The sequence below is a fragment of the Silurus meridionalis genome, chromosome 13 (assembly GCF_014805685.1).
Source record: "Silurus meridionalis isolate SWU-2019-XX chromosome 13, ASM1480568v1, whole genome shotgun sequence".
Lineage (NCBI taxonomy): Eukaryota > Metazoa > Chordata > Actinopteri > Siluriformes > Siluridae > Silurus > Silurus meridionalis.
The window spans coordinates 19,466,928-19,484,354 of record NC_060896.1 but is presented as its reverse complement, the minus strand read 5'-3'; the positions used below and the strand labels follow the sequence as shown (position 1 = coordinate 19,484,354).

Below are 17,427 nucleotides of genomic sequence, written 5' to 3'. Positions count from 1 at the left end.
ATGAAGGGCTAAAATTGTTTCCTATGAATGAAGGAAATTTACCAATGTTTTATATATTAATTCATCTTAAAATGTGATATTTAGATATGATTAACTGTAAGTTGTTTTGTTATTGAAAAAGTTTATATATATATATATATATATATATATCTTCTTTGAATTTCCATGTTAACTTAATAATGTTTAAACTTTATCAAATGTTTATTAAACTTTATTAAATATGTAAAGTTTATCATTTTGCTTTTAAATGAAATCTCACTGTACTTCACTATAATTGACTATTTAATCTTATTTATTAACTATAATAATGATTATCATTATTAATTTGTAAATAAACTATTTATTGTATATTGATTGTTTTTGTTGTTTGTTTGTTTAAATTTGTTTTGTTTTTGTCTGGATGACCTTTTTGTATTAGTTTCTACTGTGTCATGTAAAAAGATCATAGTTCAGCTTGTTATATTAGGCTGTGCTTGATTTGTTGCTTGCATTAGATGGAGTATTAAAATTAAGTAATATAAAAAACAGAAAAATCTAATAAGCATTGCTCCAGCGTCCCCGTTTTGATTTTAAAAGTGGTATGTGGTCTGTGTGGTAATATTCCAGGTTCTTTTGTCTTCCCACAGTTCTATAAACAATCCCATTAAGCTGATTTGGGAAACTAAATCGGCAATAGATGCCTTGCAAAGGATTAACTTCTCAATCATGATGTATAACAAACACATAACAAATGTGTCAAACAGTCAACTCACTGCAGCAGCCTGCTTTCAAAACTGCATAACATCTATCCATCCATCCATCCATCCATCCATCCAAGTACAGTAGGTATGTATGCATGTGTGTGGTAATAAATCATGTATAAGAACCCATCATTGGAGTTTGACCCACCAGTTTCTGGGTTAGTGTGTTAAATTCCTCTTTCTCAACTCAGCTGTTAAATATTATTATATTATATTATATTATATTATATTATATTATATTATATTATATTATATTATATTATATTATATTATATTATATTATATTATATTATATTATATTATATACAGGCTACTATTGTTTGTTTCTCTAAATATATGACATGCCTAAATTCAGAATTACATAAATGTAAATGCTCTATTAAAATAAATAAATAAATAAAAATATATCAAATAAAAAGAAAAACATTTCCCCTTAGCACTCCTATTTGAAACTGTACTGGGGATTCACACCAACCCTGTGTCCCTGTGTTATCACACTTCCCCCAGCTGGAAAAGGGGAGATCCATGATGATCACTTCTCTCCAAATAGAAATGTATTGTAAGAAAAGCCTTGCACTGGCAATAATTTAGATCCTGCATATCTATGGTATATTGGCATCGAACCGGTATCTGAAACAAAAATACAATTCTTAGTTCCACGAGACCAAAAGGAAGAACACATAGTGGCTTTAATTAGTTGATATGTACCACATGCTGCTCTGGCATCATTAATAATTAATTATAGATTGTCCTTCTTCTTCTTTCTTCTTTCTTTCTTTTTTTCTTTCCGGGCTTGGGACAGTCACTAAGAGTGCACTGGCTTGTGCAACCCTAATAGCTGGGTTCATAAATTATAGATTGTATATTATAATAATTATTTGAGAAAAAAAATGCTTTAATAGAATTAACATTTTATTTTTAGATTCTGTAATTGTTCTCCAGCTTAAGTAGTCAAATGTTCAAGGAAGCATATAAAAAGATGTACAAAGTATATTTTGTTACGTCTTACTATAGATAACTTTTTATAAATATTAAATAGTGACTAACTAAATTCTGAGGTAATATTGAAAATCTAAATGAGCACAGAAACAAAAAACTGCAGCAAGTGAAGGCTACAAAAAGACCCACCTGACAAAGCCATGACTCCAGAGCAAACAGAGCATGTGGTTGAGGAGGTGCAGAAACAAGAAGATGCAAATAAGAAAATCATGCTTGTCCAGCAGGGACAATGGATGCAATGGAAAAGTGTGCAAGGACGGATAATCAGTGACAGCAGATTATCGAGGCCAGCAGTATCCTGAGATACTAGTGATTCTGATTTAACCTGATGCTCTACATTTGCCTGAAGTTCTCATCAGTTCGAGACCACTCACAGCATCTATACGAGTAAAGATACATGACATTACCATGGGTGGGATTACTTAGAATCCATCAAAAATGGTTTTGGTTTGCAATTAATACAAACTGTTTTATTTTGATGGATTAGGACTTTTTTTTTCTTCACATTTTTTAACTCAAATCTCCTTCAACAAAACAGACTTCATTAAAACTACTACAGCAGATTTATTATCATCATTATTCAGTGTTTTCCCCCTATTTGCCACAATACCCTCCGACTACAGTTTATTAGAAAAAAACGTATATATTAAAATCAAATCTAGATTTTCAATCTCTTGTTGTAAAGCTTCTATGACAATTGTTAAAAGTGCTACACAAATACACAATTCATACCACAAACAGAAATTGAAGAATAAAATTCTTATTGAGAGCCTTATCGTGTACTTCAATCACCGAAAGGTCTTAAACAGTGGTTTGGTGTGGATGCACCCGATCAGATGCCAAACCATCCTCACACAAGGATATTAAAAGTTACATTAAAAATAGCACCTCAATCAGGTCTTGAAAAGTCTGGCATTAGGAATAAAGACAAAAGCACCAGTTTTTTTTAGCGCCCTCTAACGGTCAGTAAGCTCAGGCCAGTAGCATTAAGTAGGAAGGGAGCAAACCAAGGAGCCAAGAATATTCAAGGGGAATAAAACTCTACAGGTTGTTTCGATTACAGAACCAACTTTTATGTTTTAATCCTTAATTAAATGTTGGTTGCAATGCAAGAATTAGAGTTTTAAGAGTTGTGCAACATGAAAGTGCTTCAGAAAAGTGTTTGTTGTACAATATTTATTTGACTTTGATGTGACATGAAGTGGAATATACAGATATTTATACATTGTATGGATACTTATGCATACTGAATATTTACTACATTTAAACCTATTAAATTCCCAGCACATGCACCTACAGGTCAGACAAACAATAAGCACTAACACAACTGTGTGACCGTTCTCATTTTTAGAATTAATTTAATTATAATAATTAATATCATTTGATGTGTAATGAACTTTAATATGAATGACCAAAATAACAAGCTGGGAATTTAAGGGGTTTTATACTATTCAACATGATTATGTGAAGAAGAAAAAAAATAAAATAAAGACAGCAAAATGAACAAAACTTTCAATATTTTCAGGCCAGTGATTGAATCTCTAAAAGAACATCACAAGCTTACACCCGTGAATAAAACGTAAAAAATATAATGTGCATGTGTGATTGTGTCTGTCAGCAGGCAGTATTTATGAGTAACCTCGAGGAGCCCTTATTAGTCTTGTCCTAGGGATTTGTCTACTCATTTCACCTATTTTAAACACCATACAGTAAGATCACAAACCATGATGTAAAATATCAGCATAAGACTAGCTAGCATAGAGAGAAAAGAAAAAAACTGACTGAAGGTTAAAATGCATAGGTTAACACATCATTCCATATATTCTAACATAATACTCTTGAGTAGCTCTGTATTAAATTTACACAGTAGAAATTTCCTGGAAGCGTAAGCATCTGGACACCTAGGTTTCCAATACTTCTTTAATGCAGCCCTGAAGGACACACCTTATCTCAAGAAAAGATAAATAAATGATTGAGAAAAAAAAAGGGAATGAAAAAATGTCCAGTTAGCAATAGGTGCAAGTGGGTGTGTCCACTAAGATGTTAACTAAGCAGTATTTTCATAAGTCAGCCAATTAGAAGCTGGTCTCATTCATATGTGGCTTGGGACTGGTGGGTGGTGGGGAAGAGGGGCTTTTGGGGCTTTCTGCTTTAGGCCCTGCATCAGGGGGTGTGGTTTCACCTACAAGCAAAGTCTGTCCCCGTCGTGGAGATATGGGTGTCTGTGATCTGTTTGTGCTCAGATTTGATGAAGAGGCATGGCACGGGACAGCAGGGGAAGGCCACCTGGACGCAGATGATGATAAATGTGGTCTGAGGCCGAGCCGAGCTTCTGTTCCCGCAAAGTCTGAGATCTTGGCTCGTTCCTGACATCGCTCTACAAAACTGCCTCTCCGAGGGGCAAAAAGACCATCCCTGTCTCTTTCTCGTTCCTGGTGCCGGTCCTTTTCCCGTTCGCCCGTGTTGCTGCTGAGAGAGCTCATGCTGACACCGAGATGGGGAGGAATATCACGCATTCTTAAGAAAGCCTGCTGAGGTCGTGGAAGAGTGGCACCACGAGCGCCAGGAGGACCAACACGGGCACTCTCATTCGACTGGGACTGCAGACTATGGAGAGGGAAAAAAAAAGACAGAAGAATTTCAATAAAGTAACTGAAACTAAAATTGTTCACCTCATCACATCCAGCCACGTGACTTAAGAAAACAGGAAAAAAATAACAAACTAAATAAAGGGTAGGAAATGTAGAGGAAATAAACTGTGGAAAAGAAATAAATCTGCCAGAAAGGACGAGTGAATAAAGAGTAAGAAAAAAAATGTAAATAAAAAAAGGACAAGCAAGCAAGGAAACAAAAAACTGTGGTAAAAGAAAAGAAGGAAACAAAGAAGGAAGGATGAAAAAAAAAAAAAAGAAATGGATGAGAAAACCTGGTGAAACAAATGCAAATTAATGAATGATATATAAAAGGAACAAGTGAAGTGAAACAGGTACTTTTTATTCAATCAAATTAGAGTTTCATGGTTCTTTGTTGGGAATTTCATTATCATTTATAAAGAAATGCACAGAATATGTATATGTAGAAGTGTTTCCAAAAAAGTACACAATTGCACTTGTTTAAATAAATATGAATGAAAGTATGAAACTATATGCATATTAACAAACTTCACCTTTTTACAAGAGACAACCAATATTAATAAATTAATTAATTCCATACCTGCATCAATGCCTATTTTCATAGCAGAATCAAGGTAGGTAAAGCAAGACATTTTAATATTCCTAATAGCATTGCAAAAAACTTATCTTACAGCATTTCAACAGTCAAAAGCTAGCAGCTATTCGAGGTCCGACACTTCAATACTTAATAAGAACTCAAAGATTTTCTTTAGAGACATTCTGGAAGACTTTTTAATGCATATTTAATCGGGAAAAAACATTGTCTAGTGTTGTTAAGAGCATAACAGCCCATTAATATATGTGTAATGGGCATTTTTGTTTTACAAGGATCATGTTAGGATCACTCTTTACAAGGATCACTCCCATTAGGGGTCACTGTGCCGAAAGAAGAAAAAGAAGAAGACGACGACGACGTTAGGAGAACATTAGAGACATTTTTGAAGCCCTCTTTAACAAAAAAATAACGACTGTTACTAACCTTTATTCTGTTTAGCTAATATGCGAACATATTTAGAGCTTGGTACATAAATACATTAGTTGATTTGGAGTTAGCTAGTTGGGGACCAGTAAGCATCTGATAAGTGCCTTTGATAAGCATTTATCTCCCTCCTTGATGTCCCTCTTCAAGTGTATACGTATGTAATAAATGTGTGTGTGTTTACCTGCAGGTAGAGTTGCGAGAAGAGTGTGTGAGCGAGGCAGCAGGACTCATGTCTGGTGTTCTGGTCAGTGCCAAGTCACACTGATCCAACAACTCCAACAGCTCCTCCTCAGTGGGACCTCCAAGTGCTGCACACAGGCAAACACAAGTTAAAATACTTTGATTAAAGTTTGGAACTTCTGCCTTTATATGCACTAATGAAATGCCAACCCTAACCCTCCCTTTCTCGTGATTTCTTCTGTATTAATTCACTTGCCTTTTATGTCCACCTTTGCTGCAATCTCCATGGCTGTTGTGAGGTCCCACATCTGAATGCTACCGTTGCCATGGCCACTGAACAGGAAGCGGCGTGGCCGTGACCCGATGCGGCTGGACCCCTCACACTCGTGAACCACGAAAGCTGTAATTGGGGTCCCATCCACAGAGCGCACCTCACACACCCTGTGTACATGCACCATTGTTCATTTGAGCATTTCACTTATGTTCTTCCTCAGTTACTTTGAATTGCATCCGTATTGCTGGCTTTCCAAAGCGACAGAGTTTATTTGGCACAAGCTTTATTTTCTAGATAATTTGATAAAGGAGAACTGTGAAATTTTTTTTATAACCTAAATTTTTTTTAAAAAATTGAATAGAAACAAATTGATTGAAACATTAAAAAGATCTTTCCTACCTTTTGCCATTAGAGGATAGACGTACGTAAAGCTTATCAGTGTCGGGAACGACACGCTGGATAAACACTTGCTGCTCGTCTCTCTCTCCATATGGACCTGGGAAACGTGTCAATATAAATAAATAAATAAACAAAAAGGACCACATATGTTTCTTTACACAATATATAAATACAGATTTATATATATAAACAGATTGTAGGAAGTAGTAAGAAAGCTAAGAAAATAGTACCGAGCATATTAAAGGAAAAATTAGTTTCTTTCTTAGGAAAGAAAATCCTCTCCCCAAATATTAGATCAAGTAGGGGGTAAGGCTTCAAGATCTAAAATGTTTTAACTAATAAAAATCCAAAAATGGGAACTTTTTTATTTATTTGTTATTATTTTCAGATTTTTTTTAAAAGCCAAATGACGACATCTTAAAAAGGTGTACAATGATATAAGCATGCTCAAATCATACATTTCTTTACTAATGAGATTTCTTGCTTGAGCAACTATTTTTGGGATAAAAGCATAAAGGGGTGCCCTTGATATTTCTTTTGTTTTTATTTTTAGAATTGCTTACCTATCTCAGTGCCAGCACTGCAACCTGCATGTCCATCAAGATCATCCAGTGAGAGGATTTTGAATGAGCTAAGGGGGGTGGAGCCTGGTTGAGTGGAGATCATTCCTCTGAACCGTGTTACAGTCCAGGTGCGCACATGGTTATTATCTGCACACACTGCAAATGCACAAATACACACAGATGCCAATACTTGTAGGTGTTTCATCAATAAATAATATACAGATTTTAACAGTGCAAAATGGTTTCATATTTGAAATCATTCTGAAAATTTGTGTGGCAATTATTTCTAGATCTTAAGAGAAAATATGTTGTTTTGTAAACTCAATAGGAATACAAAGTAGTGACAAATATTTCAGTTTATAGCTGTCATTAAGAAATAGCTGTTAATGCCTCGGCTGACCAGTCCGAATGGTGTACATAAGATTGTACTTAGAAAGCAAAAGAAAAGCGTGTGTGTGTGTGTGTCTGTCTGCAATGTTGTACCTGAGATAAGGTGTTTCTCCGACAACATTATTTTAGTAACAGGACTCCGATGAACACTGAATGTCTGAAAGAGTTGCGGCCCCGAGCCAACGGTTTCGGGGTGCTGAACAATCACACGCACAGCTCCTGAGCTGGTGCCATATGCAATTTCGATCCAGTTCCCACTGTCACCTGTTACACAAACACAATATAACATGCTTCATTTTCAATATAGTCTTTTTCAAATCGCTTGTGCAATGTCCTTAAAATTGCTTGAATCCATAAACCGTGTATTTATAAAGTTCACTATCTTAACCTTAACTATCAGCAACATGCATTCCATGATTATCCCCACCCCCCAAAGTATTTTTCAGCCCACACTCAAATCAGTGTACTCCGATGTTAAACTGTGGAGCTCTGACACAGTGTTTGAAAGTTGGATTTATGTCTGCATTTTAATTTAATTTATTTGCACCTGAATGGAGCAATATTTTAGTCTCTGGGCTTTTTAAACCTCTGTGATGCAAATTTGATTTTGTTTTTCAATAGCATGTCACTTCTTTTAAATACCAATATAACAATAAATAAAATGTAATATTTTTCATTCTCAAACAGTTCCACCACAGACCCATATATTACTGTCATTATTTTCAAATAAAAATCCATTGTTTTAAATGTATAAATCAATAATAGCATCAAAAGAGAGTTAATTGTTGAAAACTTTTCACTGTATAAAGTGTAAGATTTTTTATATTGTTTATGTGCCACTGCATTAATCTTCACAGATTTGTGTGTAGAACCCGACAGGAATAATCTTGTCAGTATAGCATTAAAAAAAATTATGTATACTGCTCTTTAAAACTGTTAAATATTATGTAGTGTGTGTGTGTGTGTGTGTGTGTGTGTGTGTGTGTGTGTACGTGTATATCTTACTCGTTTTTGGTGTACAATAGACGCTAAGTGCTGTGATGGCATCTTCGCTGGGATCTCGGTACAACTCAGTCACCAGTAAATCATTATCCTTCATCCTTAATGGAAACTTTTGTACATCTAAAACACAAACACAAACCAATTGCACGTGGAAATTTAGACAAATTGTGGATAATTCAAAAGATTACATGAAACAATAAATATATTTCACAATACAAACGCTCCCCAAATTACGAACGAGTTACGTTCCCGAATGACCGTTCGTACTATGAATTTATTTGTAAGTTGTTAGTGTGTTCGTTAATTTATATGCATATCTCCTAATGATGTAAGAGCTATAAATAACTATCAAATAAACAATACAATATACTAAAACAATTCGAAAGACTGTTTACAATATTTTGTATTAAGTCATTGAAAAAAGAATACAAATTGATAAAAAAATAAAAAATAAAAAAAATGCACTTTAAAAAAAAAAAAAAACTCGTTACGGTAGACGACTAGCTAGCAGCGGCTCTCCTCCGTTTTTTATTTTTTCGACCTCGAACAAATCTCTCAGGACAGGTTCGTTCATATCAGCAAAATTTTCGTAAAGTGGGGAGCGTCGATATCTTAAATGTGTGTGAAATACTGTCACTACAAAGTAACCAAGTGTCTGTAGTTATAAATAAATATATATAAATCTGGCAATTACACATTGAGCAGAAGGGCATTACTTCTCTAAGATGACATTTTAATTGTCGGATTTTGTAAACTTTAAGATTCTTGTTCACATTTGTGTCAATTAGCTTGCATTGTATATAAACACAAAATAATGCAATCAATAAATGCGAATTTTACCAAGGAAGCGGAGGAGACTTAATGTTTCATTTTGTGTCATATATCCAAATGCAGAGGTCACTTTAATCACTGCAACATAGCTGAATTCCAACAATTTGAATGCGCTCATACCATTTTTATTTAAAAATCCAAGATAAATGAGATCCGTTGTTATATACGCTACAAAGCAAGCGCGAATGTCAATTTTTTGTTAATTATTTAAACATTGATGAATGTTCGATATGTTAAAAATGATTGCCATTGTTAGGGTTGGGAAGTGTCGTATTACCACTTCAGCAAAACATATGTAAAGTGAATGGTGTGAACCTCATAATACTCACCGATGTAGTAAATAGAGCCGTTATTACAGCCAAGGATAAGAAAGGAGCCTGCTGTGTCATAACTGTTTATGGGAACCACATCCTGATTCTATAATCATGTGCAGACACAATAACAAGATATTTCCATTTAGATAAAATTATATATAACAACAAAGAAATATAAAAAAAGAAAATACATATGAATAAATATAAAGTCATATGATTGTGCAAATCTCGAGAGAACTGATCACACCAAGACTGCTCATTACCATCTGATTTTTGCTCTTGCACAATTTATTACAAAAATGATTGTAGTAATACAGTCACTGGAAAGAACAGCAGCATATCTGGTTCTAATTTTATTTTTCACTTCAAATCTGAAGAAAAAAATAGTTGGAAATATTTTTAAAGATGTAATTATTAAAGTTTTCTCTGAATTACAAAAAAAAGTGTCTTTGAAGAAAAGAAAAAAAAAAAAAAAAAACACTATGTCCCTGTTAATTCCCCCCCTGAAAGATTACGATACATTACGATATATATTTGATTTAAACAGAAAGATAAACAACCTGCCAGTGTTTGGTTACAGCGTTCCACACACCCACTTTCCCAGTATGGCTTGTGGCGATGAGCTGATTCCCTACAAAGAACAGAGCCTCCACTGGCACACTTAAGCTAAAGACACCTGCAAAAACATAAAATACATTTCAACTTTATATTTTTATCAGCAATTATTAGAGTGTAATATTGTTCACTTATTTGATATCTGTAGTAATTGTGTATAGCAGCATTTTTTTCTGGAATAGCTATGGATGAACATATAAACAGTTCATTACATTAAATACACATTATATATTATGAATACAATCCGTTGGGGTGGAGAGTCTCAAACTAAAAAACATTCTTTGCCTAAAAAGCACTTACTAATGTACAAAGGTGCGATGGCACTATTTAAATGGCAACAATAATGCTTTTGAATCGTCTATATCCAGACAAAATATTTCCAAGTGCTGACAGTGAGAGTCTGCGTGATTTCAGTTATGTTACACAGTGCTAATGGTTCCTGGAACGAACTAGAAAGATTGCATTAGGAAGTTATAAAGCATCTAGTGAATTTCTCGTTTCAATTCTAAACCATAAAAAGAAATCGTACCAATCTCATTTCCATTTCCATCAGCGCAGACTGCCCATAATATGATTTCTGTACCAGACGCCACCGCAACCATCTTGTCGTTGTCTGCTAGTGACCCGCCCATGACTTTCGCATTGAGTGCGACCCGATCAATGATCCAGTCCAATCTGGGGCTCGAAAACACTTGCTGCCAACCTGTCGACTCCTTAACCCTGAAATTGAAGGGAAAGAGGGCAAGAGGATTTTTATTTTATCGCAATTATGTAATTAATAATTGGGATAATTCAGACATTGCCTATTGTTAAAATGTCACTTTCTGTCTATATTGCACTGCTTCATCCACTATGCCTCTTTGCAATATTCATAAATTGTGCATCATTGCACTACTGTATATTCCATCCATATTTATTCTGTATCATACATGCATTCAAATATGTTGATCATTTTATTTAAGCATGTCGTATTCACAGCACAATTCTTGTGCAGTTATACTGTATATTACAATATATACCATATTTTACTGCACCATCTGTAGATTAATCACTCTCACCCATGCACATATAGACACATACCCTCATTTACCACATTGCTATTTTTTGTAAATAGGCCACTTATGCACTTCTGGTTAGATGCTATCTGCATTTCACTGGCTTTGTACATGTACTTTGCACAATGAAAATAAAGCTGAATCTAATCTAATGTAATCTAATCAAATATAATCTTCCAAACACCTTTCCGATGAACTGGAAGACTGGAGCCCAGTCCTTCTCACTAAAATGAAAACCACAACAATTCCCATGTCTTAACTGTTGTCCATATAGTGTATTTACTAGTTACGCACATACCTGTAACACACCACAAACTGTGCATAAGCCACTGCAATCCAGTTGTGATGCCCACATATGATCCGAACCATTCCTGGATCTGCACCCGGACCTGATTAAACAACAGAGAGAGGTTTCGCAAGGTGGACCTTTTCCAAACCTGCACTCTAGTCACTCTTTCTTCAACATAAATGCTCACAGACTAAACCGCATCAACCTATCATTTATTAAACACAGTCACCAGCATCTCAAAATCAGCCGTTCCGTGTTCAAGTCTTAAATCTAGGAAGGTCACAAACATTACCTCTGAATGGCTGACTGCATAAGTGCATTTCATTAGACCAGGGGATAGGATTCTTTTATTACTAGTCTAGAGAGCAACATGTACAAAAACAGCACCTTAAATGGTGAATAATTTGCGGCTCTGAGCATGCTTGTATAAAGAAAGGAAAATACCTGACATTTTCTCTTCTGTTGCACTAGTTTTTGCCAGCATGCCTGAGTTGCCCAGGTTGGGTGGCATTGTGTTGCTACGACGAACCATGGCTCTTTCCAGTGGGATGGCTCGTCCAGTCATGAACTGAGTCCCGGCAACGCTGTGCCTGTTCCTGCGCTTTACAGGATACACTGAGACACGTACAGTTGCGGGTTATATAGTACAGAATTCATTAAAGAACAATAACTCAAAGTTAAACACTAATACATTAAACAAACTCAATATTCATTTGAATTCCATTCATTTGTTAGAATTTCTAAAATAGTAGTTTCAGGTACAAATTATGCAGTTTTAAAAGACAATTAGTTTTCAAGTTTTACTAAGCATCTTGGCAAATCTGCCACAGATTATCTAGACTTTGACTGTTACACTTGATTATTTATTTATTTTTTTGGTCAAAAACAAGAACCTTTATTATGGATTATGCATGTGTAGAAAGTAATTTTTTTTTTTTTTTTTTTAAGTAATGCTTTTGCTATCATGTAAACAAAAAAATAAGAACAAATTCAACTTTTGCACAGTGCTGTACAAAGATATAGTGTGTATGCCTGTGATTTTGACATTATTTGCATTTATCTTAAGGACGCTGACCCTAAAAAGAGTTTTCCCAGGATACACAATTATTTCAAAAGATGCAGTTTGCAGCATACGCCAGCTCACCCATTCAACTAGTAATTAAGATCAGGAGCTGTCATCGCGGTACATTATAAATGTAAATAGCTAGACTGCAATACTTGCATAGATGAGACAATTACTTCTATCATTTCTACACTGATGTTATATGCAATATAGCTGACATTTTATTCTTGGGGTAAAAAAGCAACTTGTGAGTGTGCATGTGTGTGTGCGTGCATGTGTGTGTGTGTGCGCGTACACGGCTCACCTGGCGGAGGCAGATAGCCATTAAACAGCACTGAGCCACATGATGAGCGATCTAGTTCATCACACAGCTGCAGCTTACGCACTAAAGACAAAAAAAACCCCAAAATATTAATAAAGCTGATGTATATTAAAAATATCATTATTTATATATCATTAAGCCAATAAAATTGGCCAATATTAGTGTAAAAAAAACTAAATTTTCCATTGGACAACAGAAAAAGGGGTGTGAAAGTTTTAAAGCCGTGGAATATAAATACGTTTCTGTGCATCATTATTACTATGTAATTATTGAAAAGAGTTAATGAATGTATACTTAATTATCCACTGGGATTGTACATAATATAATCTTTCCACTGTTAAAAATTCTCACTGTAAGAAACTTTCTACCTCTTTCTTCTCTGGTGCTACAAAAAATAAATAAAGTTTTAATATATATAAACTCAGGCTTTAAGCCTGATGCCCTGTTGTACATGTGCTTGCTCTGGCATTGGTTAAAAATGTAAGCTGTTTCTACGATGTTTTGGAGTGCAAATCTAATTGCATTAACAAACTATGTGTTTGCAGTGGTAATGTGCATTATAATGGGACAGTTACTACAGATATGTGCATTTACTAAACATGCAAAAGTAAAAAAAAACTCCAATGTAAACTGGCAACCCATTTCTGTTTGCTAATGAAGTAAAATGATTTTCTAAACAACTTCATTTAGATGATGAGTACAACAAACAGTGATTCCAGTTTTAAATGCTGCTGCCTCTAATGTTATAAATTAGATATTTAAGCCCCTGTGCAAATCCATGACACAGGAAATAATATCTATTAGGGTCATAAAAGCAAACAATATTTTTTTTCACCATTACTGAAGGAGAGAATGTAATTGTTAGCTGTGTGTAGAAATCATTGTATTAAACTGAATTTCCGCAATTTGGACACTGCTCATTTTTTTCTGGGAACACATGTACACACTTTGTTGGCATCTTTCCAACATAAAATTAGTTTCCAATCCTTATTTAATGTCTGGGATGTGAATCTGTGATGGCAGAGCAAATATTTAGACCACTGCGCCTAAAATCACTATGCGATTCACCATAAATTATCTCTAATATTCTTACCTAATGGTGTGATTCCATAATACTCAGCTTCATGCATCAGTAAACTCACATCGATAGACCTGTAAAATGTGCAGACACTGATTTTAAAAATACATGCAAACATTTAACAATTTCATGCAAAAATGCTTTTCAATCTAATGCACATGTGCAGTCTGGAACTTCTGTTTTATTCATGATACTTTACTTGGTGTTTCTTGTTACTTTATTTTCTGTAAAAAACTAATATTGATTGACAACCACAACTTGTTTAGAAAAGAGGTGCACAAAACTTTTTTTCTACAAAGGGCCCTTTATTGAGGGGCCATCTGCTGAAAGTAAATGCTGTTAAATAACAAAACAGTATTTAGTTCATATGCCAGCTGCTATGGATACTCTCATTTTTGATTTCATAACATTTTGAAATAAATAAACATTACTTTGTAATCTGCTTAAGTGATGCTGTTTTCAAGTTTAATCAAATTTAGAGTACAAAGAAAACTTTAAAACAATCCAATTTATAGTACAATGCAGTTCATTGTATAATACATCAATTCAAGCTATAATGCAATACAGCCATAGGCTTGTAATATCAGTAACCTCTAAAGAGAGACATGAAGCTGGTTCTTATTTTTTAAAAAGCTTTTTTTAAAAATTAATTAGACTGCAGCTGTCACGATATTATGTATATGTTTATTTATTTTATATTCCATTTACATGTCGTACTCTGTGTGAATGTGTGTGACAAATAAAATTTACATTTAAGAGTCTGTTATTTTGCTTCTCAAATGTTAAATGTTATATGAGAAATGGGATTTGTGTAAATGTCATTTTCTTCCTCTTTTTTTTTTTTCCCTTTACATTTTCTTCCTCTTTTTCCCCCCTTTACTATGGCGTGTCCAACCATATCAAAATTCAACAGGGACCAACTTTGTCCTGTAGGCTTTAGTTTGGGCATCTCTTGTCCAAAACATTTACAGAAATTCAAATTAAACCTGGAGGTTATTTGAATCTAATATTTGAGTAAAATATAAAATAAATGACTGCATAAATGTGGACACTATGCCTAAAAGAGGTAATAAGCATGTTCAGCCTTATGAAGCCTTGAAAAGACTGACTCTCAAAAACCAGTGTAGATATAACCAGACATACAACATTGGCATATTTCTTGCTGTTAGAGTGACAATCCAGACCGAGTATGCAAAATCACCTTGGATGAAGCTCTTTAGTGCGCAGGAAATTCAGAATTGGAGCGAAAAGTGAAGGATCGCGATCAATGAAAATCTACAAGCAAGAAAAGTAACAAGAATATGAAATAAAAACATACATCTTGCTTTTGACAACCAATTTTAAAAGAAAAGCCAACACACAACACATACCGCTCCGGTTTCATCTTTTAAGGTGGAGATCCGGCCACTCAGGAGGCTTGAAAAAAGTGTTAGATTCATTTCAGTTTGTTCCCAATTGTTTTTAAAGAAGGGTTTAATAGTATTTAATATAAAATATTATTAGACCAACCTTGAGAAAAAGGTGTCAGGTACCCATGTTAAAGTCTGCCTGGAGGTACTGAACCTAAAATAATTTAGAATTTATTCATCAAGATCCAGAAATAAAACATTTAAATGCTGTTTAAGCTAAAAAGTTTATTTTGGGAGGTTGTTAGAATAAAATTAAAGTGTGATAGATAGATAGATAGATAGATAGATAGATAGATAGATAGATAGATAGATAGATAGATAGATAGATAGATAGATAGACGGACTTTTGTATTAAGATAGATAGATAGATAGATAGATAGATAGATAGATAGATAGATAGATAGATAGATAGATAGATAGATATAGATAGATAGATAGATAGATAGATAGATAGATAGATAGATAGATAGATAGATAGATAGATAGATAGATAGATAGATAGATAGATAGATAGATAGATAGATAGATAGATAGATAGACAGACAGACAGACAACAGGACTTTTGTATGACAGACAGAGAGACAGACATACAGATAGATAGATAGATGATAGATAGATAGATAGATAGATAGATAGATAGATAGATAGATAGATAGATAGATAGATAGATAGATAACAGGACTTTTGTATGATAGATAGATAGATAGATAGATAGATAGATAGATAGATAGATAGATAGATAGACAGACAGACAACAGGACTTTTGTATGACAGACAGAGACAGACATACAGATAGATAGATAGATAGATAGATAGATAGATAGATAGATAGATAGATAACAGGACTTTTGTATGATAGATAGATAGATAGATAGATAGATAGATAGATAGATAGACAGACTTTTGTATGAAGATAGATAGATAGATAGATAGATAGATAGATAGATAGATAGATAGATAGATAGACAGACAGACAGACAGACAACAGGACTTTTGTATGACAGACAGAGAGACAGACATACAGATAGATAGATAGATAGATAGATAGATAGATAGATAGATAGATAGATAGATAACAGGACTTTTGTATGATAGATAGATAGATAGATAGATAGATAGATAGATAGATAGATAGATAGATAGATAGATAGACGGACTTTTGTATGAAGATAGATAGATAGATAGATAGATAGATAGATAGATAGATAGATAGATAGATAGATAGATAGATAGACAGATAGATAGACAGATAGATAGACAGACAGACAGATAGATAGATAACATTTATGAATGCATACATACGATCTTTGTAACTAGATTAAAATCTAAATATGCTTCAGCTCATAGCCACTTGTAATATAAGCAAAAAGAAACATTACATCTATTTGTATTAATTAGAAAAAACCGTTAGACGCGACGTAATAAACATATATGAGAATTAATTTTAATAACATCATTTGAGAGCAAACAGGCAGAAAGTTTGCAGCTCTGCCTCACTTGCCTCTTTCCTCCCACGTTTAAATGAATAATATCTCCAGCAACACGCGCCATGACATCGTCCAGATCAGAGCAAAGGCATGTTTATAACAATGTCGTACAAATTATCGGTTCTTCATAGCAAAAACAAAACACAAATACAAAAAGCTAAGCTTTCTAAAGAATAACTCCGGCCATCTATCAAACGCCCCAGGAAATAACTTCCGGTTTTATTTTACGCTTCCGCCTTCCTGAGTCTTTTTTTCAACACTGACACCTAATGGTCATTAATTGAAACAACAGACAAATAATCAGAACCTAAAGAAAGGAAGATATTAAAAACAAACATCAATTTACACTTTTTTATACACTACTATTAATGTATAAATGTTATTAGGGTGCTATTGAAAAAAAAAAATCTGTTTATCTGAAAAATCATCCAACAAAGCACTATAGAAAACTATGGTTAATTTAATTATTTAAATAATAATTAGCATTACATTTTGCAAAATTTGAAAAAAATCTATTTAAAATTAAAATTCATATGTTTTTAAATGCTTTTTGAGACTGTGCAGCAAGCTTGACTTTTTGATCTAACATGTTGTAGGGCTGTGTTACATGTCTTCCTAAATAAGCTGTTCATCAACTTACAACATTGTTTATCAATAAATAAATTTTGATAGTGGTTCATTTGATCACATACTAAGAATGCTATCACTCTAAAAATATTTTATTTATTGCTTATTATTATATTTTTTTAATAGAAAATGCTTC

General features: G+C 33.8%; 1 protein-coding gene across 1 annotated transcript; it reads right to left on the bottom strand.

Annotated features, from left to right (window-relative positions):
- Window positions 1–2,900: 2,900 nt before the first annotated feature.
- shkbp1 (SH3KBP1 binding protein 1) lies at window positions 2,901–16,889 on the bottom strand. Its single transcript, XM_046865150.1, has 18 exons — window positions 16,679–16,889; window positions 15,278–15,331; window positions 15,139–15,184; window positions 14,970–15,043; window positions 13,784–13,842; window positions 12,673–12,753; window positions 11,750–11,920; window positions 11,315–11,405; window positions 10,491–10,681; window positions 9,907–10,022; window positions 9,362–9,449; window positions 8,205–8,321; window positions 7,293–7,463; window positions 6,810–6,965; window positions 6,247–6,343; window positions 5,830–6,014; window positions 5,575–5,701; window positions 2,901–4,346 (listed from the first exon to the last, which is right to left on the bottom strand). Exons 1-18 carry the CDS (start codon window positions 16,726–16,728, stop codon window positions 3,815–3,817), a joined length of 2,406 nt encoding a protein of 801 aa, XP_046721106.1. The 5' UTR covers window positions 16,729–16,889; the 3' UTR covers window positions 2,901–3,814.
- Between the last annotated feature and the right edge of the window lie 538 nt (window positions 16,890–17,427).